This window comes from Babylonia areolata, chromosome 6 (assembly GCF_041734735.1).
Source record: "Babylonia areolata isolate BAREFJ2019XMU chromosome 6, ASM4173473v1, whole genome shotgun sequence".
NCBI lineage: Eukaryota > Metazoa > Mollusca > Gastropoda > Neogastropoda > Buccinidae > Babylonia > Babylonia areolata.
In genome coordinates this window covers 38,011,714-38,034,238 of record NC_134881.1, presented here as the reverse complement: position 1 = coordinate 38,034,238, position 22,525 = coordinate 38,011,714, and the positions used below count along the sequence as shown (strand labels likewise).

General features: G+C 41.9%; 1 protein-coding gene across 1 annotated transcript in view; it reads left to right on the top strand.

The window, feature by feature from the left end:
• The window catches only part of LOC143282992 (uncharacterized), a 28,347-nt gene extending 6,322 nt beyond the window's left edge, over positions 1–22,025 (top strand). The window contains exons 4-10 of the mRNA XM_076588963.1: positions 9,563–9,735; positions 11,723–11,960; positions 13,926–14,201; positions 15,748–16,005; positions 16,595–16,744; positions 17,503–17,610; positions 20,571–22,025. Coding sequence (XP_076445078.1) covers positions 9,563–9,735; positions 11,723–11,960; positions 13,926–14,201; positions 15,748–16,005; positions 16,595–16,744; positions 17,503–17,610; positions 20,571–20,650 — 1,283 coding nt within the window. The 3' untranslated portion in view covers positions 20,651–22,025. The remainder of the gene's footprint in view (positions 1–9,562; positions 9,736–11,722; positions 11,961–13,925; positions 14,202–15,747; positions 16,006–16,594; positions 16,745–17,502; positions 17,611–20,570) is intronic.
• Positions 22,026–22,525: the final 500 nt, after the last annotated feature.

Below are 22,525 nucleotides of genomic sequence, written 5' to 3'. Positions count from 1 at the left end.
TAGAAAAACATTTTAAAAAACATTTACTTTCCCATTTGAATAAATTTAATCTGACTCTGGTTTCAGAGAAAATCATTCCTGCCACACAGCACTGACACAAATGGTCGATAAATGGCTTATAAATGTTAATAATAATGAACTAACAGGAGTATTTTTTTGTGGATTTTTCAAAAGCCTTTGATGTCATTAATCATTCTCTCCTACCAAAGAAGTTAGTTATGTATGGACTGTCTCAAGATACGATTCAGCTCATTTCATCATTTCTATCAAACAGAAAGCAGCTAGTTAGTATTAATGATTCTAAATCAGATTTAAAGACTATAAGATATGGTGTACCACAAGGGTCTATCCTTGGTTCATTATTATTCTCACAATATATCAATGATCTACCTCTGTATTTAACAACGGTTTGTGATTTATTTGCAGACGACAATTCAGTTTATTTCAGTCATTCATCCATAAACGTACTGACATCAAAATTACCAGAAAGTATGAACAATTTGGCCAGATGGACTGAAATTATCACATGTGTCTCAGTGCAGCGAAAACTAAATGTATGTGTATTACAACAAGACAAAAACGTCAAAACAGTTCAACAGACTTATTTTCTATTTCTCTCTCTGGATTTAAATTGAGGAAGTAAAATCGCATAAGGTTCTAGGTATAATCATTGATAATAATCTATCTTGGTCCGACCATGTTACTTATCTGTGTAAAAGAATAACTCAAAAAGTATTTCAGCTATCTCAAATTAAACATTTTCTTAATATCAATGCTCGTAAAAAGTTCTTTCAAGCACATATCCAATCAATTGTAGATTATGCCTCGACAGTGTGGGATTCAGCTAGTGCAAACATTCTAAAACCCATAAACAGATTGTATAAACGTGTGCTCTTAAACTAGTTCTTTTAAAATCCAGCTCATTAACCACTGCTGATTATAAGTCATTGAACATTCTTCCACTGTATCTAAGACTAGAATACAACAAGGCTCTGTTTTTGCACAAAGTAGTTACTCGAGCAGCTCCTCCTGGTATTGTAGATAACTTTCCAATAAACAGCAATAGATATTTTCATAAACTTACAATACCCCTTCCAAGAATTGATCTCTTTAAGTCAAGCCTTTCATACAGTGGTGGTTCGTACCGGAATAATCTACCTTCCTTTTTAAAACAGATAACTAGTAGTGTTAACTTCAGAAGCTCTTTAAAAAAAACTATGTGTTTGATAAAATGGAGAATATATGAATGATGTAAGTCAACCTTAATGACAATGCTATTCTACGTAAACAGAAAACAAAATGCCATGCACTATTCTTTTTTCTTCTTCTCATTATTATTATTATTATTATTATTATTATTATTATTATCATTAGTAGTAGTAGTAGTATAGTTGTTGTTGTTTTAAGGGATTGTGCATATGCAAGTGCATTCGTTTGTGTGTGTGTGAAGTGTCCGCTTTATCATTTGTTTTTGCTTTTCTGGCTGTGACATTGTTTTGTTCTTTCGCTCTTTTTTTTTTTTTTTTGTATATATATATATGTTTATTAGCAGTAGTAGGGGTAATGGTAGTAGCGGTAATAGTGATAGTTGCAGTGGTAATGATGGCTTCATAAGTGTGATTTTTTTTGTGGTTTGTGTGTGTGTGTGTGTGTGTGTTTTGGTTGTTTTTGTTTTTTGTTGTTTTTGTTTTTTGTTTTGTTTTTTATTTGTTTGTTTGTTTGTTTGTTTTTGTTTTGTTGTTGTTGTTGTTGTTTTTTTGGGGGGTATTATTGTTATTATTATTATCATCAGCATCATCATTTTTTGCTTGTTGATTTTCTTTGCCCTGAGGGCTGGATGAAAAAAAAGCACGTCCGTGCTTATTCCACTTCCCTCATTAAAGAAAATTCATTCATTCATTCATTTTTTTTCTCTCTCTCTCCTTTCTGTCCGTCTGTTGTATGTCTCTCTCAGTTCAGTTCAATTCTCTCTTTCCCCACCCTCTCTTTCCCCATCTCTCTACCTCTCAATGCAAAGAAAGAATCTTGTAGAAAAGGGCAAAATGGCGTCACTGAAATTGATGTGTATGTCCAGTGTCATGTCATCTGAAAGTATGTTCCCAAAATTACGTGCAGATGCTGATAATGGTATGTCCGAAGTGTCCTCCAGGATAGGTGAAAGTTTAGGCAAGTCAGAAAATGATCGCTTTGGAAAAACTGAAAGATATCCTTTGTATATCAGGACTTTTGTTAAATATAATAAGTACTGGTTGAAATTGTCAAAGTTTCCGCAAACACGTCTATGCAAAAAGGTCTATGGTATGATGCTTTAACATATGGAGTTAGGAAAAGTAAATTGGTGTTTTTGTCCTGAAGAAGCTTCTGACTGGACGTGATATTGGAATTGTGTGGTTGTGCCAGGGGGTGGGAAACGAACAGTAGTTTATTACAGAATTTAAAGATAGACTCAGTTGCCCCTTTAAACGAAACTAGTTGTCTGACATGGAAAGTAAAGAAAATATACTTGTTTTTTGTCATTTAAAGTATATGTTTCAACCTGAAGCATTTCTCAGAATCAAAACAAAAAATGGCACAGAATGAATTATGCGAGATTTGGGTTAAGGATTCTGGAATTTAAGGTATTAAAGCAAACAGCAAACGGTTTCAACCTGGGACTTTCGTACAATCACCATGTGCTGCATGTGGACCCCAAGCTGATGACGAAAAGTACTTCGTCAGTTGACTGTCTCACACTTTGGTACGATTCGCAGACTAATTCTGAGTCTAATTTTTCAGACTATTATCTAATTCAGTACGGACTAAATATTGTTATAATGTCAAGTGCATATGCTTTAGTAACCTGACAATTAAGCATATAATTTTTGACTGTGGTTTGATGAAGCCTTATCTGCTCGAAAGTGTGTCTTCACAAGTGACTGAGAACGTTGATGTTTTTGACTTTTTGTATTCATTATCAGTTGTTTCGCTTGTTAGATTAACGACTTCTCTTTTATGAAGTCGTTAAGTAATTTTCTGTTATTGTATTTAGATTTTTTTTTTTCAAATTTCACCCAACCCCCTCCCCCATATGCCCGGTTTCCCCCAACTCACTATTAATCCACATCCCCTTCCTCTTCTAAACGATAATACTCAAATGTTTACATTGATACTCTAACACAAATTTTAATGTCTTTATCACCAATATGTGTGACGGGCCATTGAACAAAATTCTTCCTCCTCTTTTCAAATCTAGTCCGTCTTACGCAGGGGCTTGCTTGTGAAATGAAATATTATCATATTTTAAAATCAGCATATTTAAAGTATCCCTTTGTCAAAAACACGCATCGTGCATGTTTAATGAAAAATATATCATTCTGCTGCATACCCATTATTCTATACAAAATACTATTGATTGTTAATTATATGCCTATGCCTCTCTCCGTCACATTCAACAACTTGAGCAGGTTCACCAGAGATGCCTACGAAAGATCCTCGGCATAAAGTGGCAAGACAGGGTCTCCAACATCCAGGTCCTAGAGAGGAGCGGCCTGCCCAGCTTCGAAAGCCTGCTGATCCAGTGCCAGCTACGCTGGACAGGACACGTTGTCCGCATGACAGACAGCAGGATCCCGAAGATGCTTTTGTATGGCCAGCTGAAGGAAGGCCACCGTGAACTTGGAAGACCCTGCAAGCGCTTCAAGGACATAACGAAGACAAACCTCAAAGCCTGTGAATAGACATCGCTTCCTGGGAAACTGATGCCCTTGACCGCTCTCGCTGGAGGATGCTGTGCTCTAGTGGCATAAAGACGTTTGAAAACAAGAGAACGCTGGCCATAAAGGAGAAGCGTGAGCGAAGGAAGCAGGGCTCAACTTCTGGAGACGTTTTCCCTTGCAACACCTGTGGGAAGTGCTGCGCATCCAGAATCGGCCTCTTCTCCCACATGAGGACACACACCGACAGATAAGCCTGCCTGCCTACTCATCCGTCGGACCGACGGGAGACTCCATCAATGCCTCTCTCCCTCAGTCAGCCTCTCTCTTTGACTCCTCTGTCAGTTTCTCTGGCTCCTGTCAGTCTCTCTGTGTCTGTCTCCTGTCAGTTTCTCTCTATGTCTGTCTCCTGTCAGTCTCTCTCTCTTTCTCTCTATGTCTGTCTCCTGTCAATCTCTCTATGTCTGTATCCTGTCAATCTCTCTATGTCTGTATATGTCTGTCTCCTGTCAGTCTCTCTGTCTGTCTCTCTATGTCTGTCTCCTGTCAGTCTCTCTCTCTCTTTCTCTCTCTCTCTATGTCTGTCTCCTGTCAGTCTCTCTCTCTATGTCTGTCTCCTGTCAGTCTCTCTCTCTCTATGTCTGGCTCCTGTCACACACACTCACACACACACACACACACACACTCTCTCTCTCTTTCTCTCTCTGTTTGTCTGTCTGTCTCCCGTCAGTCTCTCTCTCTCTGTCTGTCTCCTGTCAGTCTCCCTCTCTCCCTCTCTGTCTGTCTGTCTCCTGTCAGTCTCTCTATGTCTGTCTCCTATCAATCTCTCTAAGTCTCTCCTGTCAATATCTCTCTCTTTCTCTCTATGTCTGTCTCCTGTCAGTCTCCTGTCAGTCTCTCTGTGTCTGTCTCCTGTCAATATCACTATGTCTGTCTCCTGTCAGTCTCTCTCTCTATGTCTGTCTCCTGTCAGTCTCTCTATGTCTGTCCCCTGTCAGTCTCTCTCACTCTGTCTGTCTCCTGTCAGTATCTCTCTCTATGTCTGTCTCCTGTCAGTCTCTCTCTCTTTCTCTCTGTCTGTCTCCTGTCAGTCTCTCTCTCTATGTCTGTCTCCTGTCACTCTCTGTCTGTCTGTCTCCTGCAACAAGATTTTTTTAATGATTAAGAAAAGCAGCAGAACACCGAGCAGAAGAATGGAGTAACAGAACCTCTCTCTCTTTCTATGTCTGTCTCCTGTCAGTCTCTCTCTCTCTTCTATGTCTGTCTCCTGTCAGTCTCTCTCTCTCTATGTCTGTCTCCTGTCAGTCTCTCTCTCCCTGTGTCTGTCTCCTGTCAGTCTCTCTCTCTCTCTATGTCTGTCTCCTGTCAGTCTCTCTCTCTCCCTATGTCTGTCTCCTGTCAGTCTCTCTCTCTCCCTATGTCTGTCTCCTGTCAGTCTCTCTCTCTCTATGTCTGTCTCCTGTCAGTCTCTCTCTCTCCCTATGTCTGTCTCCTGTCAGTCTCTCTCTCTCTCCCTATGTCTGTCTCCTGTCAGTCTCTCTCTCTCCCTATGTCTGTCTCCTGTCAGTCTATCTCTCTCTTTCTATGTCTGTCTCCTGTCAGTCTCTCTCTCTCCCTATGTCTGTCTCCTGTCAGTCTCTCTCTCTCTTTCTATGTCTGTCTCCTGTCAGTCTCTCTCTCTCCCTATGTCTGTCTCCTGTCAGTCTCTCTCTCTCCCTATGTCTGTCTCCTGTCAGTCTCTCTCTCTCCCTATGTCTGTCTCCTGTCAGTCTATCTCTCTCTCTCCCTATGTCTGTCTCCTGTCAGTCTATCTCTCCCTGTGTCTGTCTCCTGTCAGTCTATCTCTCTCCCTATGTCTGTCTCCTGTCAGTCTCTCTCTCTCTATGTCTGTCTCCTGTCAGTCTCTCTCTCTCTCTCTATGTCTGTCTCCTGTCAGTCTCTCTCTCTCCTATGTCTGTCTCCTGTCAGTCTCTCTCTCTCTCCCTATGTCTGTCTCCTGTCAGTCTCTCTCTCCTATGTCTGTCTCCTGTCAGTCTCTCTCTTTCTCCCTATGTCTGTCTCCTGTCAGTCTATCTCTCTCTCTCCCTATGTCTGTCTCCTGTCAGTCTATCTCTCCCTGTGTCTGTCTCCTGTCAGTCTCTCTCTCTCCCTATGTCTGTCTCCTGTCAGTCTATCTCTCTCCCTATGTCTGTCTCCTGTCAGTCTCTCTCTCTCCCTATGTCTGTCTCCTGTCAGTCTATCTCTCTCTTTCTATGTCTGTCTCCTGTCAGTCTCTCTCTCTCCCTATGTCTGTCTCCTGTCAGTCTATCTCTCTCTTTCTATGTCTGTCTCCTGTCAGTCTCTCTCTCTCCCTATGTCTGTCTCCTGTCATTCTCTCTCTCTCCCTATGTCTGTCTCCTGTCAGTCTATCTCTCTCCCTATGTCTGTCTCCTGTCAGTCTATCTCTCTTCCTATGTCTGTCTCCTGTCAGTCTATCTCTCTCCCTATGTCTGTCTCCTGTCAGTCTCTCTCTCCCTATGTCTGTCTCCTGTCAGTCTCTCTCTCTCCCTATGTCTGTCTCCTGTCAGTCTATCTCTCTCTCTATGTCTGTCTCCTGTCAGTCTATCTCTCTCCCTATGTCTGTCTCCTGTCAGTCTCTCTCTCCCTATGTCTGTCTCCTGTCAGTCTCTCTCTCTCCCTATGTCTGTCTCCTGTCAGTCTATCTCTCTCTCTCTGTCTGTCTCCTGTCAGTCTCTCTCTGTCTCCTGTCAGTCTCTCTATGTCAGTCTCTCTATGTCAGTCTCTCTATGTCTGTCTCCTGTCAGTCTCTCTATGTCAGTCTCTCTATGTCTGTCTCCTGTCAGTCTCTTTATGTCTGTCTCCTGTCAGTCTCTCTATGTCAGTCTCTCTATGTCTGTCTCCTGTCAGTCTCTCTATGTCTGTCTCCTGTCAGTCTCTCTATGTCTGTCTCCTGTCAGTCTCTCTCTCTCTCTATGTCTGTCTCCTGTCAGTCTCTCTATGTCTGTCTCCTGTCAGTCTCTCTATGTCTGTCTCCTGTCAGTCTCTCTCACTCTGTCAGTCTCTCTATGTCAGTCTCTCTATGTCAGTCTCTCTATGTCAGTCTCTCTATGTATGTCTCCTGTCAGTCTCTCTATGTCTGTCTCCTGTCAGTCTCTCTCACTCTGTCAGTCTCTCTATGTCAGTCTCTCTATGTCTGTCTCCTGTCAGTCTCTCTCACTCTGTCAGTCTCTCTATGTCAGTCTCTCTATGTCTGTCTCCTGTCAGTCTCTCTATGTCTGTCTCCTGTCAGTCTCTCTCACTGTCAGTCTGCCTATCTCGTTCATTCTCATCCACCTTCTTCGTTCTTTCCCTCTGTCATCTTGCTTTCTCTACATCTCTCCTTTCGTCCCTTTTATTGAGTATCCAAGGTTCTGTTGTATTGTATATTTACCCGTACTTATGTGCATGCATATGCAATGTCTTATATATTGCTGTTGTGATTTTTGTCTTTTTATCCATTTCTTTCCTTTTCTTTTTCACTTTCAGTTTTCTTTACCAAAAGACCTGATGTAGAAAAAGAAAAGAAAAAAGAAAATGTATTGTGCTTATTGCTTCACCCTACTGAAATATAGTTTCGTTTCGTTTCGTTCCCCCCCCCCCCCCCTCTCTCTCTCTCTCTCTCTCTCTTGTTGTTGTTCTTCTTCTTCGTCGTCGTCGTCTTCTTCTTCTTTTCCACCTTGTTTTCTTCCTGTTTTTGAGCTACATATGCCGTCGTCCGTCATCATTGCTTTGCTGACAGTGGATTGCGTCTGAATACTGACGTCATCTTCCCAAAACTGGATCCGAAATCCGACTTGTTTTCGTCTGCATGTTGACTCGGTTCTGTTACTCCATTCTTCTGCTCGGTGTTCTGCTGCTTTTCTTAATCATTATAAAATGAAAAATAAAGAAACAACAACAACAAGGTTTACAGCCTTCAGTCAAATGTACACTGTTGTAAAGCCTCAGTTCACTGACTTGTTCAATCAGAATCAAGTCTGCTACCCGAGCTTTCATTTCAGTTCGCCATTTTGCTTTGCGTTCTGTTTTTGAATATTTGTATTTGTATTTCTTTTTATCACAACAGATTTCTCTGTGTGAAATTCGGGCCGCTCTCCCCAGGGAGAGCACGTCGCTACACTACAACGCCACCCTTTTTTTCTCTTTTTTTTTCCTGCATGCAGTTTTATTTGGTTTTCCTATCGATGTGGATTTTTCTACAGAATTTTGCCAGGAACAACCCTTTTGTTGCCGTGGGTTCTTTTACGTGAGCTAAGTGCATGCTGCACACGGGACCTCGGTTTATCGTCTCATCCGAATGACTAGCGTCCAGACCCCCACTCAAGGTCTAGTGGAGGGGGAGAAAATATCGGCGGCTGAACCGTGATTCGAACCAGCTCGCTCAGATTCTCTCGCTTCCTATGCGGACGCGTTACCTCTGGGCCATCACTCCACAAGGCAAGCACTTCTGTTTTCTGATTTGTTGTGGCAGATGGCACCAAGTGGCTGTCAGAATTTATTTTTCAGACACAGATAGTGCACATAAAGGCTATAAAACGCAGGGGTCAGATTGGGGTAAAAACAAACAAACAAACGTAGCGCCTAAAACACCGAAAATTGCTGACTGACTTACTACTTGTCACGTGTCATTTCAGTGACAAGCTGAAGCCACTATTTAGCATTAAATCATTTTTAATTATTCAATATTTCCATCATTTTTTTTTATAATCATTTCCCAATTTCTTTGAATGTGAGACTGATTTCACCTTATATTGTGAAATTATATGCAGCATGCAATATGCTCCATCACGTGACATATCAAGTGCATTCACTACGGAAACTGCGAGCTTGCGCACGCACATGCACACAATCACAAACACACACACACACACACACACACACACACACACACATGCACTGAATAAGATGTAATTATGTATTACACGGCTCCGTGCGGGTGTGCTAATATAAAATAAATATTTCTTGATATCAATTTTTTGTGTTTTATTGCTCCGACTGTAAGATCTGCGTCCAACGTTTTACTGATAGTACACCTATAGGGGGCATATAAAATGAAAGAATAAAAATGTTACCATTTCAAACAGTGCATTTGACATTAGTCGTGTCTTCTACAAAGTTTGGGAAAGTTCTGTGAATACTGAAATTCCGTTGCTAAGGAAACTGTGATGCAGCATGACACAAAATCTTTAATTAATGTCCGTTTTCTCAAAATGGCCACTGTGCTACATACCGACGCTAAAGCTGTATTTTATCGGACAGTTTTTTTAATATTTCACTGACACTTATATCTATATTAATCTACCTTCTTTCTAGTTTTCAAATATATACATATCTCAAAAAGTGAATATCATAACTTATTCTTCTGTGATTTTGAGGGAACAGGTCACAGTTCTGAAGTGAGGTCTTTTGTTCACCCAGCCAAGTCTTCATGGACAGAAGAACTGATGTCATGCTCCTGTCTCATTGTTCTGACCTGGTCCACAGTGGAGGATGACATCTGTTTGGATGATCCATGTGTGCAACTGGTATCAGTACTTTGTCAAATATAATTGCTCTGGAACCTCACTGACAATGGCCATGTCATTAATTTAGACCCTAGAGCCAGCTAAGACCGACCACCAACCCCCTTCCCCCTTTTCTGCATATGGGTTGTTGTTGCTGCTGCTACTGTTTGTTTTTGTTTGTTTGTTTGTTTTTCTACAAGAGGGTGAAATTCGAGTTTTTTTCTTTTGCCTTGTACACACACACACACACACACACACACACACACACACACACAGATATAGATAGATATATATATATATATATAGGGGGGGGGGATATTTTTTCAGGTTCACCAACAGTGTCTAACTGCAGAATTGATACAGTCCACTCGAACTGGTCTGCTACGTTGTCCTGTGACGTATCTCACGCATTTTCCAGTGCTGGTTTCTACAAGTACAAAGTTCAGGAACTGAAAATGTCATCTGCCTACCCCGTTGATCCTGCATACTCCTATTTTGTGGTAAGCCTAACCAAACTTAACACAAAGCACTTTCGCACTGTCGCTGTCGGTCTACTACTCTGGTCTTCCTCGGTTAAAGCTGGGTCATGCCGCCCATCACCATAAGCCATCATCTCCATCCTTTTTTCTTTTTTTTACTGAAAAGTCTTGGAATCAATATTAGACAATGAAAAAAATCACAGAAAAGGGAAAAACATTCTTAAAATCATAAGCAACAAAGATCCATCTGCATGTATTTCTCTCTGCAACCTCCCCACCCTTCCTCCCCCCCCCCGGGCCCCCTCCCTCCACCCTCCCCCCTCCCCCCCCACCACACACACACATACGCCCCATTTCCCTGATCTCTCTCATTCATGGAGCGCTTGGCTGGCACACTGGGTCAAAATACACAGATCATGTATCTTCCGAAACACAATATATCAAAAAAGCTTTAATCTTATCCTGAGATACAAAGAGAAGAGTCACTTGCACAGAATTTCGAATAGCAGGTGCTATAACGAAGAAACATGTATAAAGCAATACAAATTAAGATTAAACCTCGACTTCCCTGAATGTGCAAAATAATAAGGAAACAAAGTGAGAATTACAAGTACGAAATGTAGGCAGAGTAAGAAATTTATCAAGGGGTGAAGGAAGCAGTAGAAATGAGACAGACAGGGACAGGCAGTCAGCAGACAGTAACAGACAGTGCGTGCAATAGGAGAAAAAACGGCAATGAACACAAAACCCGGATAATTATCTTGTTTATAGTATAACTTTGTCGTCACAACGGATTTCTCTGTATTGAATTCGGGCTGTTCCTCCTGGAATGAATGTGACTCCACAGTACAGCACCACCCTTTTTTTTCCGTCTGTCTGCTACTGTTTTCTATCAAACTGGATTAATTAGAGACAATAAAGCGTGAATTATCAAATAAGGTGAAGCTGTTTCTTGGTACTTACGAATTTCTTGTCAGTCGGAACAGAGTGCACTTGAGAAACACACGAGACCAACCCCACCAGCTGCGAAAACCCGACGTAAAGAGGAAACACACACACACACACACACACACACACACACACACACACACACACACACACACACACACACATACACAGAGACATACAGAGAGAGAGAGAGAGACGTCTGTAATCCTCCAGGGCTGTGCAGTCCATGTAGGTCTCCAGGGTTACAGTCAGAACTGACAACCTTGGCTGATGTGTCCACAATGCCCGCACAATTTTGTCTTGTGCTTGTGTTTACACACGACGAAGGTTCTGGAAATGAAATAAAAATCACAGAACACAAAGTTGTTTACAATCGACAAACACTTATAAAAGTTAAAAGAAATATTGTCGTGTTTCCATTGTACCCAAACTAGGTTTCTCGGATAAAATGATGTTGAATCTTGAACCTAATGACGTTTAGTCAGGCCTTACAAACACAAATCAACAAAACAGCACAACTTCAAATGAAAGATTCTTATTTTATTGCTCATTCAGTTCATCTTAAGCCTTAGCACCCAATTTAAACGTGTCAAAACATATCAGAATTAGAATATATAAAACTCTTTAATCAGAATTTCTCAAGCTACGCTTCTCAGACAATGCTTGTGAAAGAAATTTTGATTGTCCATTTCGCATCTATCACAGAGAACATAACTTCACTTCATTTGATATTGTCTAAAATACTGTGAACTTGGGGATTTGTATTTTGCAAGGCAGTATTTCAATCATTCTTCCAGCTTCAAACTATTGCGATTGCATGCTAAGAATATAAAAAGACAACAATAAAAACTGTTCAAGCTCGTGTCACCACTTATATTCACAACGCTTTCCAGATCATAAATGTGTGTTAACATCTGTCGATGTGGGTCAAAGGCCAAATCAAGAAATGCGTCAAGACTCAAGACTCTCGCTCTGTCTCTCCCCCCCACGCCCCCACCCCCACGCCCCACCCCCACCCCCACCTGCCTCCCTTTTCCTGTTTTGATTTTTGTGTGTGCAGAACTATGACTCTTCAGACGAAAGATTTTTGGAATACACGACCCACAGTACACTGTCATTCCGTCCGTCCTTGAGTCCATACGTGAACTCCACAGACGGAAACACGTATTTCAGAGGACGGATGGTGCATTCCTGGAGACTGTCTCCCCGAGAAGAATACACATGTGTGACAGTTTCGATCTGTCTTTGGTCGAACTGCCGCAGAAGCTACACTATTGCCATCTATCTACCATCCGTTTGTAAGTATCTCCGACTGTGTGTAACTTCTAGAATGTGGCAGTACACACACGTGATTGTAAAAAAATAACACACTTGCCTAGCATAGATGGAATGAAAAACACTAGATAGATGCGTTGAAACTGCTGGGTGGGTTTAGGGTCGAAAATAAAACAGGTGTATTGTGACATAAGGATATATGCAGTTCTTTTTTTCAGGAGTGGTAAGTCTGTGGTGGTCGTTCAGTGCCCAGTGTTTCATCTTTCTTTAGCTTGTGGCACGGAGGTGGAGTGGAGGATAGATGTATCTGTGAGGACAGCTCAGTGTGGAGGATACCTGTGTTTGTAAAGACAGCTCAGTGTGGAGGACACCTGTGTTTGTAAAGACAGCTCAGTGTGGAGGACACCTGTGTTTGTAAAGACAGCTCAGTGTGGGGGACACCTGTGTTTGTAAAGACAGCTCAGTGTGGAGGACACCTGTGTTTGTAAAGACAGCTCAGTGTGGAGGATAGATGTATTTGTAAAGACAGCTCAGTGTGGAGGATACCTGTGATTGTAAAGACAGCTCAGTGTGGAGGATACCTGTGATTGTAAAGACAGCTCAGTGTGGAGGATACCTGTGATTGTAAAGACAGCTCAGTGTGGAGGACACCTGTGATTGTAAAGACAGCTCAGTGTGGAGGATACCTGTGTTTGTAAAGACAGCTCAGTGTGGAGAACACCTGTGATTGTAAAGACAGCTCAGTGTGGAGGATACCTGTGTTTGTAAAGACAGCTCAGTGTGCAGGATGTCTGCCTTCGTGTGATTATTTCAAATGATCACGAGAAAAGTATCTTTAAAATTCCATGTCTTTTGAGTGGTTTCCAAATCTCTTTTGAACATTACATTGTGATTTAGGTAGTCCGCATTCACACATTTCAACACAAAAGAGAGTGTTTTTCCTCCCGTCTGTCGTCGACAGTAAAGCTGTAGTCATAGTGATATTAGATAACAGTCGTCAGACCAACAAGAAAGGGTGTAGATGAACAAACATGATGTGTGATCATTTCCTGACAGGTGTGACATGACGGGGATTCAGATGGTATCCATGCAGCAGACTGTGGGAACCAGCCTGTCAGTAGTCTTCTCTTTATCTTCTACCGTCTGTTTTGAAGCAGTTTTACTCAAGGTCCTTTCTTTATCCAATATCTAGCTGGATACCTCCTGGCATTAGACTGCTCTAGATCTTTCGATTCAGTATCTAATTTTTTTCTCTCACAATGCATTCAATATGTTTAGGTTTGGTTCTGATTTCCAAAGATGGGTAAGTCTTATCAGACAGGAATGAAAGCTGCAACAACCATGGTGTTTGGCTTTTTTCAACTATTTGAAGTAAAGTGTGGCTTTAGACAAGGTTTTCCCTTATCGCCTTTAGCGTCCTAGCAGCAGAATCTTTAGCGATAAACAACGAAATACCTTGAATCAGTGCATCACAATCACCTTTAGGACATAAGCACACAAAAATAAAACAACTAGCAGATGATACAAAATTATCACTTGAAAACAAAGATGACATGGTCACAGCTTATGCCATCCTTAGAAATTTTAAAAAAAATCCGTGACCTTGAATTAAATATCAACAAAACAAAAGCATTAAGAATGGGTAGTCAACCACTGGAGCTGGTCTGTTAGTTCAAACCAGTTCTCTGGCAGCTTTGTTGCGATGACGTTTATTCCAGCTGCCTTCCCAATAATAAAACTATCCGTGACCTTTGAGACGCTTCTCGTAGGTGCCCTGGCTATAGTACGGTTGGAAGAAGTGTTTTTTTCAACACTTTTGTTTTTGAAAATGCTCCTTGTATCTCACCATTTCATAGTCAACATATGTTTCTCGTATAGAAATGATCTGTAGATGTTTGGAAGACAACGCTGTTTGGATACAAGAACACACATTCACTTGCTGCTAATATTGACGCAGTAGTTTGTACTTTCGATATGTTTCATTTCAGCCATTCCCAGCAGACCGTATCACACCTGCACAGACGTGTCCTACATCCCGGAGACACGCGGAATCACGTGCATGTGTACGGCTGACAACTTGGGCGTTCCTGAGGGCAGACTGATCTGGTCTGTAGGGAATGTTACAGTGGCCACAGGAGAGTATGGTGTCCAACAACTCCTGCTGCCGACTGATTCTATGACGAGAGACAAGGATGGCATGCTAGCAGTGTGTCAGCTGGACTGGATCAATCCTCAGTATGCCATGCTGCCTTGGAACATAGCATGTGAGTGATTTAAATTTTCTCGGCAATTCATGGATAAGAAAATATTGTCATGTGAAGTAACCACGATCATTCTCATACACACCGTAAGCATTAATCATCCTTGATATGAAGGAATTAGTTACGATCAACAATAGCTGTTGTGTCCAAGTGGTTAGTGTGACGGGTTGATGACTAGGAGGACGTGGGTTCGAAATTCATAAGAAACCAACATGACAACTGACTTTTTACCAGTGACCGGCTCCCATCCACAGTGAATGTGTGCTGTGCTATGGCCTCAAATTGGAAGAATAGGACCACACAGTCAGAGGTCATCTACTTCACTTACACGGCGTTTGATGTGTTGCTAAGTTGTCCTGACCAACTCTGCACGCCAACGTGTGGAGAAACATTGATTGCATCATTGTCGACGCAGTCATAATTTGAGATGAGTCACCATCCTCAACCATGTTCTGGGCAACCCTTGAGATTTTGTTTTTTAAGTTATTATTTCTATAATAATACAGCCTGCCTCACAGCAAGTGAGAAACTAGCCAAGTCACCCCAAAACACAAACACTCAAGGATAACCATGTCAGCACTTTTCTCCACACCTTCAGTCATGCTGTGTTTCCACTTCACGCCTTCACTCTTCCCTCACTCCATCCTGTGGCTGTACCCCTGACCTCTGACTCCTACAGTACAATATGATATTATACAACTCAGCACAGTATGGCACAGTGCAGTAAGTGCAGTACAGTACAGTGCAGTACAGTACAGTACATTACAACACAAAATGACACGACACAGTACGGTATAGTACAGTGCAGTAAGTATTGTACAGTACAGCTCAGTACAACACAATTGATCACTACACAACATGCCACGCCACGTCACAATACAGAACAGAATATTACAATCAAACGCAATACAATACAGTATTACATGGGTACAGGAGATGTCTAGAGAAAGAAAAACATGAATCTGACATTAAATAATGAAGTATTATATCATTTGTCCGTATTAACCCATTCAACCCTGGAACGTTTACTGCATCGGCAGACTTTCATGCCATATTGATGTGGAAAAAACACATAAACTATAATGTTTCCCTCCAAATTCCACATCAAGAAATTCTGAAGAAGTCTGTTCCCTTTCTTTGCGGTTTATGCATATGTAGGAAGGTGAAAACTGTTTCAATGAGACACTTTTTTAACGCCAGAGCAATGCTTAGGCGCAGGGATCAGTGACATAAATAAACACGCAGACAAAGATCAAATGAATAATAATTGATTAATAAAGGTGTGTCTTGACCACAAAGGATAGTTTCGCTCTGATCTCACTGACTTTGACAGCAGAATTTCAGAGAGAGATCACAGTGGTGTGCTGTTAAGATGAGTTTTTACTTTTAACATTTGACTACTTCTAATGTTTTGGTAACCTTTTTTTATTTTTCTTTGACAATTCCTGCACTCTGTTTCAGACAATAATGTGTGTCTGTGTCCCAGTGATTGTTCTGTTTGACACGCTCCTCATGCTTAATCATGTGGTGCTTAATACTTGATGTCCAGATGGACCAGATGGAGTGCAAGTCTATCAGCGCTATGACGCCAGCAACAGACAGTTGATCATTGTGTGTCACGTGACTGGGCTGAACCCCATGACCCCTGACATGGTACAGTGGGAAGGGCCTTGCCAGGGTCAGCAGGGGTTCAGGTGCGTGCTGGACCCACAGAAACCAGGTGTGGACGGGGCCACAGTGAAATGTCGAGTGACCAACATGGCCAACAATGGACACCATGCTGAGGCTGTCAGTGTGATTGAGACAGGTGTGTTGAACATCGTGTCTGTCTTTCACCAGCTCTGAAGTTCACTCATCTTTATGGTAAAGATTAGTCATGTCTGCTTTTCCCCAGTTCTAAGTTTCCCTGATATTCAGGTAAAGATTACTCATGTCTTTCCCCAGCTCTAATATCCTTTGCCTGGGTGTCAGATATACGGATCACATGCATAATCCATACCGCAAGTAAAATGGAGACAGTACCTCAAAACAAAAGCGTGTCTTTGATTCTCTGACCATAACGTGGTGTGCCTGGATAAAAATCAGCTCAATTCTTAATATATGATCATCAGTGAGTGTCATTGCGCAACCATTCAGAATTTCATTTCAACTGAATTTGAAGTTGCTTTCCTAGGTAAGGTCCAGATGGACTTTTTCCTGCCTCTGAAAAAAAAAATGTAATAACTGATTACATAAATAATCTTAATATGCACTGGATAGACCTACAAACCTACACGGTTTTCAGAAATTTCTTTACAGGTAAGTAAACTAGCTCTTGTCCAGGAAAGAGTAAAAGATGGCAGTGAGAAGGAGAGGGTGTTATTTTAATCCCGGTGATTGGTTTCTGTCTGCCAAAGGCACCATGGCCGCCACACAGAAGGGTGAAGACATCAGCACCAGTCAGTGGAAGTGGGCAGGCATCGCAGTAGCAGTGACATTGGCGGTTGAGATTGTCATCACCCTGCTGGTGGTGTTTGTGGTCTGGCTGTGTCGACGTGGACGTCTGTGTGAGTCTTTGAAGCGTTTTTCAGTGACATTGATTACTTCCAATAGTTTGTTGTGACGCTGATATTAATCACTTCTTATGGTCTGTGGTGATTATAACATTGACTACTTCCAATAGTTTGTTGTGGCCATGATATTGATTGCTTCTAATGGCTTGTTGTTATGATGATATTGATTACTTCTAATGGTTTCTTGGTTACTTCCAATAGTTTGTGACGTCCATGATAATGTAAATTTCCAGCGGTTTATTGTGACGATGACCTTGATTTCTTCCTGTGGTTTGTTTTGACGACGGTAGTGTGTCTGTATATATGCTTGAAGATTGACAGAGCAGATGTACCCACGTGTGTATGTGTGTGTCTCTGTGTTTGAACTACAGCACACTAAGTTAGGCTATTGTGTGATATCAAAGACATAAAACACGACAGCTCTCACATCGTTCCACGTGTCAGCCTGCAAACAGGACAGATGGTCAGTCCAGTGTCATGCATATCTCTGCTGCTGGAAATGACGCTTTTCACTGCTCGGCCTCACACTGAGGAACACATTAACTGGCAGCTGTTTTGAGGAGCTATCGGGGAACCCTGGAATTCAAGGTGTTGACACTGTTCACACCCACACACCCACACATACACCCACACACTGTGACTTCAGAGTCATTTTATGTCATGTGAAATCGAATATGTGTTGGAAAAGAACATGTTACAAGGTGTGTGTGTGTGTGTGTGTGTGTGTGTGTGTGTGTGATGCACGGGACCAGTGTCTGATTGCAGAAAGGGCAGCGGCCGGCAGCAGACGGACAACAGTGGCACAGACACACACCACTATGAAGGGCTGGCCACAGTCAGGGAGAGAGGCAGAGTACCAGGTGAACAGGGCAGTGGGCACACAGGTGCCCCTCTTCTTTTTGGTGTCCCACAAGGCTCAGTTCTCGGCCCCTTCTATTTATAATGTATACCACCCCTTTGTCTGATATTATGCAGAACCACACTGTTGCTCATCAGTTGTTTGCAGATGACACTCAGGTACAAAAATCATTCCCACCAGAAAAGGGACAAGAACTTCTCCATGTTCTGGAAAAATGCACCCATGATACAAAATGCTGAATGAACAATAAGAAACCAAAGCTTAATGATGATAAAACAGAGTCACTTCACTTTCCGATTCCTAACATGTCTCCTTGTCCTCATTTAAGGAAAGTTCTCATGATATCCCGTTCACAAATAATGCAAGAAACTTAGGATTCATCGTTGATTCTAAACTTCGTATGATAATTTGTCTGTACCAAAGAAAAAGGCCAGTGAATCGGCATGGAATAGAGATAGTGTCTTCGTTGTATCAATAGCTTGAAAAGAGAGGAACACATAACCTTATCAAGCGCCGTGAAACAGAAGAAAATCCCGGTTGCAATTAGGAAAAATGATAATAGTATCTACTAGCAGTGGCGTCGTCAGATGTAGCAGTCATGCTAACAGTGGCAGTAGTGTTGACAGCAGGAGCAGAAGTAGTTGTGGCAGTAGTGTTGATAACAGCAGCAGTAGTAGTTGTGGCAGTAGTGTTGACAACAGCAGCAGAAGTAGTTGTGGCAGTAGTGTTGACAACAGCAGCAGTAGTAGTTGTGGCAGTAGTGTTGACAACAGCAGCAGTAGTAGTTGTGGCAGTAGTGTTGACAACAGCAGCAGAAGTAGTTGTGGCAGTAGTGTTGACAACAGCAGCAGAAGTAGTTGTGGCAGTAGTGTTGACAACAGCAGCAGAAGTAGTTGTGGCAGTAATGTTGACAGCATGAGCAAAAGTAGTTGTGGCAGTAGTGTTGACAGCAGCAGCAGTAGCAGTTGTGGCGGTAGTGTTGACAACAGCAGCAGTAGTAGTTGTGGCGGTAGTGTTGACAACAGCAGCAGAAGTAGTTGTGGCAGTAGTGTTGACAACAGCAGCAGTAGTAGTTGTGGCACTAGTGTTGACAACAGCAGCAGAAGTAGTTGTGGCAGTAATGTTGACAGCAGGAGCAGAAGTAGTTGTGGCAATAGTGTTGACAGCAGAAGTAGTTGTGGCGGTAGTGTTGACAGCAGGAGCAGAAGTAGTTGTGGCAGTAGTGTTGACAACAGCAGCAGAAGTAGTTCTGGCAGTAGTGTTGACAACAGCAGCAGTGATAGTTGTGGCAGTAGTGTTGACAACAGCAGCAGTAGTAGTTGTGGCAGTAGTGTTGACAACAGCAGCAGAAGTAGTTGTGGCAGTAGTGTTGACAACAGCAGCAGAAGTAGTTGTGGCAGTAGTGTTGACAACAGCAGCAGTAGTAGTTGTGGCAGTAGTGTTGACAACAGCAGCAGTAGTAGTTGTGGCAGTAGTGTTGACAACAGCAGCAGAAGTAGTTGTGGCGGTAGTGTTGACAACAGCAGCAGAAGTAGTTCTGGCAGTAGTGTTGACAACAGCAGCAGAAGTAGTTGTGGCAATAGTGTTGACAACAGCAGCAGTAGCAGTTGTGGCGGTAGTGTTGACAACAGCAGCAGTAGTAGTTGTGGCGGTAGTGTTGACAACAGCAGCAGAAGTAGTTGTGGCAGTAGTGTTGACAACAGCAGCAGTAGTAGTTGTGGCACTAGTGTTGACAACAGCAGCAGAAGTAGTTGTGGCAGTAATGTTGACAGCAGGAGCAGAAGTAGTTGTGGCAATAGTGTTGACAGCAGAAGTAGTTGTGGCGGTAGTGTTGACAGCAGGAGCAGAAGTAGTTGTGGCAGAAGTGTTGACAGTAGCAGCAGTAGTAGTTCTGGCAGTAGTGTTGACAACAGCAGCAGTGATAGTTGTGGCAGTAGTGTTGACAACAGCAGCAGTAGTAGTTGTGGCAGTAGTGTTGACAACAGCAGCAGAAGTAGTTGTGGCAGTAGTGTTGACAACAGCAGCAGTAGTAGTTGTGGCAGTAGTGTTGACAACAGCAGCAGTAGTAGTTGTGGCAGTAGTGTTGACAACAGCAGCAGAAGTAGTTGTGGCAGTAGTGTTGACAGCAGCAGCAGAAGTAGTTGTGGCAGTAGTGTTGACAACAGCAGCAGACGTAGTTGTGGCAGTGATCACTGAGGAAGAGGAGGGGAGGGGGTGGAGAGGTTGACGGTCATAGTCTGGGCTCCTGTGGCTCCGGAACCTGCTGTGCTCCCTTCAGTGAAGGTCTGCGTGTTTCTTGGAAAGTTAGATGTGACTGACCTTGGTCGTTTTTGGTTGTCTAAGTCATTAAACTTCCCAGTAAAAGTGTCATTCTTATCAGAGTGATTTGTAATCAATTAGGAGAGGGTACTGTTGTATGACTGGGCAGTGAGTTCCAACGCTGTGTAACTCTGTAACACCATGAACATAGTTATACTGTGGTCCAGCGACTCCTTCCCCTCACAACTTCATCCCGCATTATTTTCTTTAACATATCTAAATAAATCATCGCTCCCTAGTCTTCTTAATTATTGTTATTCAACAGATTATCTCATAACGTTAAACTAAAACAGTTTGTTGTTCTCCAAATAATTAAAGATGCAGATAATGGAATCATCAGACGTACTTTACGATTTACATTTTCTCATTTTAAAAAGTTGCACGTTTTTGAGCATGATTCAGGAGTTGCATGAACCAAATACTTTTCTTGTATCCTATGTATAGCCACAGCAAAGTTGTTTTTTTAATTCCAGTTTTTGTTGGAAAAAGCTTTCTTTTCGTCAAACACATTTAGTTTGCTTCATCATTCTTTTTCTTCAGATGATGAATATTGAGAGTAGAGAGCGATATAAATATGTATATCGTCTTCGAGGAGCGTATGTACATAATTATTATGGCTGACAAACTGTCATTGGTTTTCAGATCGCAGCCCACGACAGAAACCGAACACCGACAACGTGTACGAGAACACAGGTTTTGAACAACGGGAAGCTCACATGTAACGGTCTTCATCCCTTTATACATCGCCCGAGTCCCCCTTTTTATGGTTTTCTATCATAACTTGTAGATAAACACATAAGCATAATTCTTTAGCACCTTCACTGCTGAAGATCAACACTGTCAATTAAGAAGTTCACTTATGTAAAATGAACCCCTGGAAAAAGAGGAACACAAACCTTGAAAAAGCAGTGCACTCCTGCACAACGGATCATTCAGCTTTATGAAGCAAGTTGACACTGTGAGACAAAAACTGTCGCTTGTGGTTCGTTCTTGATGTTCTTTTCCTTCATGTTAGAATACTGTGGAGTGATGGCCTAAAGGCAATGCGTCCGCATAGGAAGCGAGAGAATCTGAGCGCGCTGGTTCGAATCACGGCTCAGTCGCCGATATTTTCTCCCCCTCCACTAGACCTTGAGTGGTGGTCTGGACGCTAGTCATTCGGATGAGACGATAAACCGAGGTCCCGTGTGCAGCATGCACTTAGCGCACGTAAAAGAACCCACGGCAACGAAAGGGTTGTTCCAAGCAAAATTCTGTAGAAAAATCCACTTCGATAGGAAAAACAAATAAAACTGCATGCAGGAAAAAAAAAATGGGGTGGCGCTGTAGTGTAGCGACGCGCTCTCCCTGGAGAGAGCAGCCCGAATTTCACACAGAGAAATCTGATGTGATAAAAAGAGAAATACAAATTTACCATATTGAAACAACGTTTTCTTGTTTTTCATAAGGAAGGTACAGTACATTGCCAGTGATGCATGAAGAACTTTTAGACCAGTCTAAACATGAAAGCAAAAATTACATGAATCAAGATAAGATTTTGCGGAGGATACCGTGAGAACAACCTTCTAGCATGGAAGTAGTTCATTTCTGTGGTTTTGTAGAACAGTGTACCCTGTTCTGGTTCTGGTGTTGTACATAAAACACTTGGGCTGTGAAAGTCTGCTTTGACATTTGAATATCATAATCTTTAGTTCAAATATGAAAATCCGTAGTCACATCTAATCCATGTCGTTCTCCAGGATAGTGTACATTTTTCGTCGTTTATTTGGTAGTTCATTTCATGGTTTTATAGAACAGTGTACCAAGTTCTGATTCTGGTTTTGTATATGTTTACTTAGGTTGCGAAAGATTTGCTTTGACATGTGGTTACGTATTTTAATTAATATTTTGGTCTTCAATTCACATTTAATCCATAAATAATCCATATCTTAATCCACATTTTGGTCACAATGCTTCTCCCAAATTTTAAACACGGCATTTTAATCAATACCTTAGCCAGCATTTTTATTCCACATGTAAATCCACAGTTAATCCAAGCAGTAAAATTTCCATGGTTGGTTTCGTGCCCATACCCACCCCCACCCCATTTTCCCCAAAGGAATGGTCCAAACCATATGAGTGCTTTCTTTACTCCATTGTACAATGCCACATAGAATGATATTTTAGGGTCTGACTTATTGCACAATAATCCATGTAGGGTCCAATGTATTCTTTGATGGACGCCCATACTGTTTATATCTATGGTGGTTCTGACTGGTGTCTGTTCCTTTTGTTTAATTTTGTCCAGCATAATGTTTTTATCTTTTGTTTAACTAGATGCAATGTGTAATGCTTTGAATTCAGTGCATGTTATCGTCCAGTTTGAACTTGTGTTTGATTCACAAACGTTAAACACACTTACCACAGAAGTTAAATACCTGAAAGTTGACTGAAAAAGAACTTTCCTGTTTTCAGTGATCAAATTATCTGTTATCACCATGTTGTTCTGTAAATATCATTTGACTGCTGTGCCCTTCCTGAACATTCCATGCTTTCATCTCTGAATTCTTGCATTCAGATTGTTATCAAACGTTTAGTTTTCAGATACCTGTCGACTT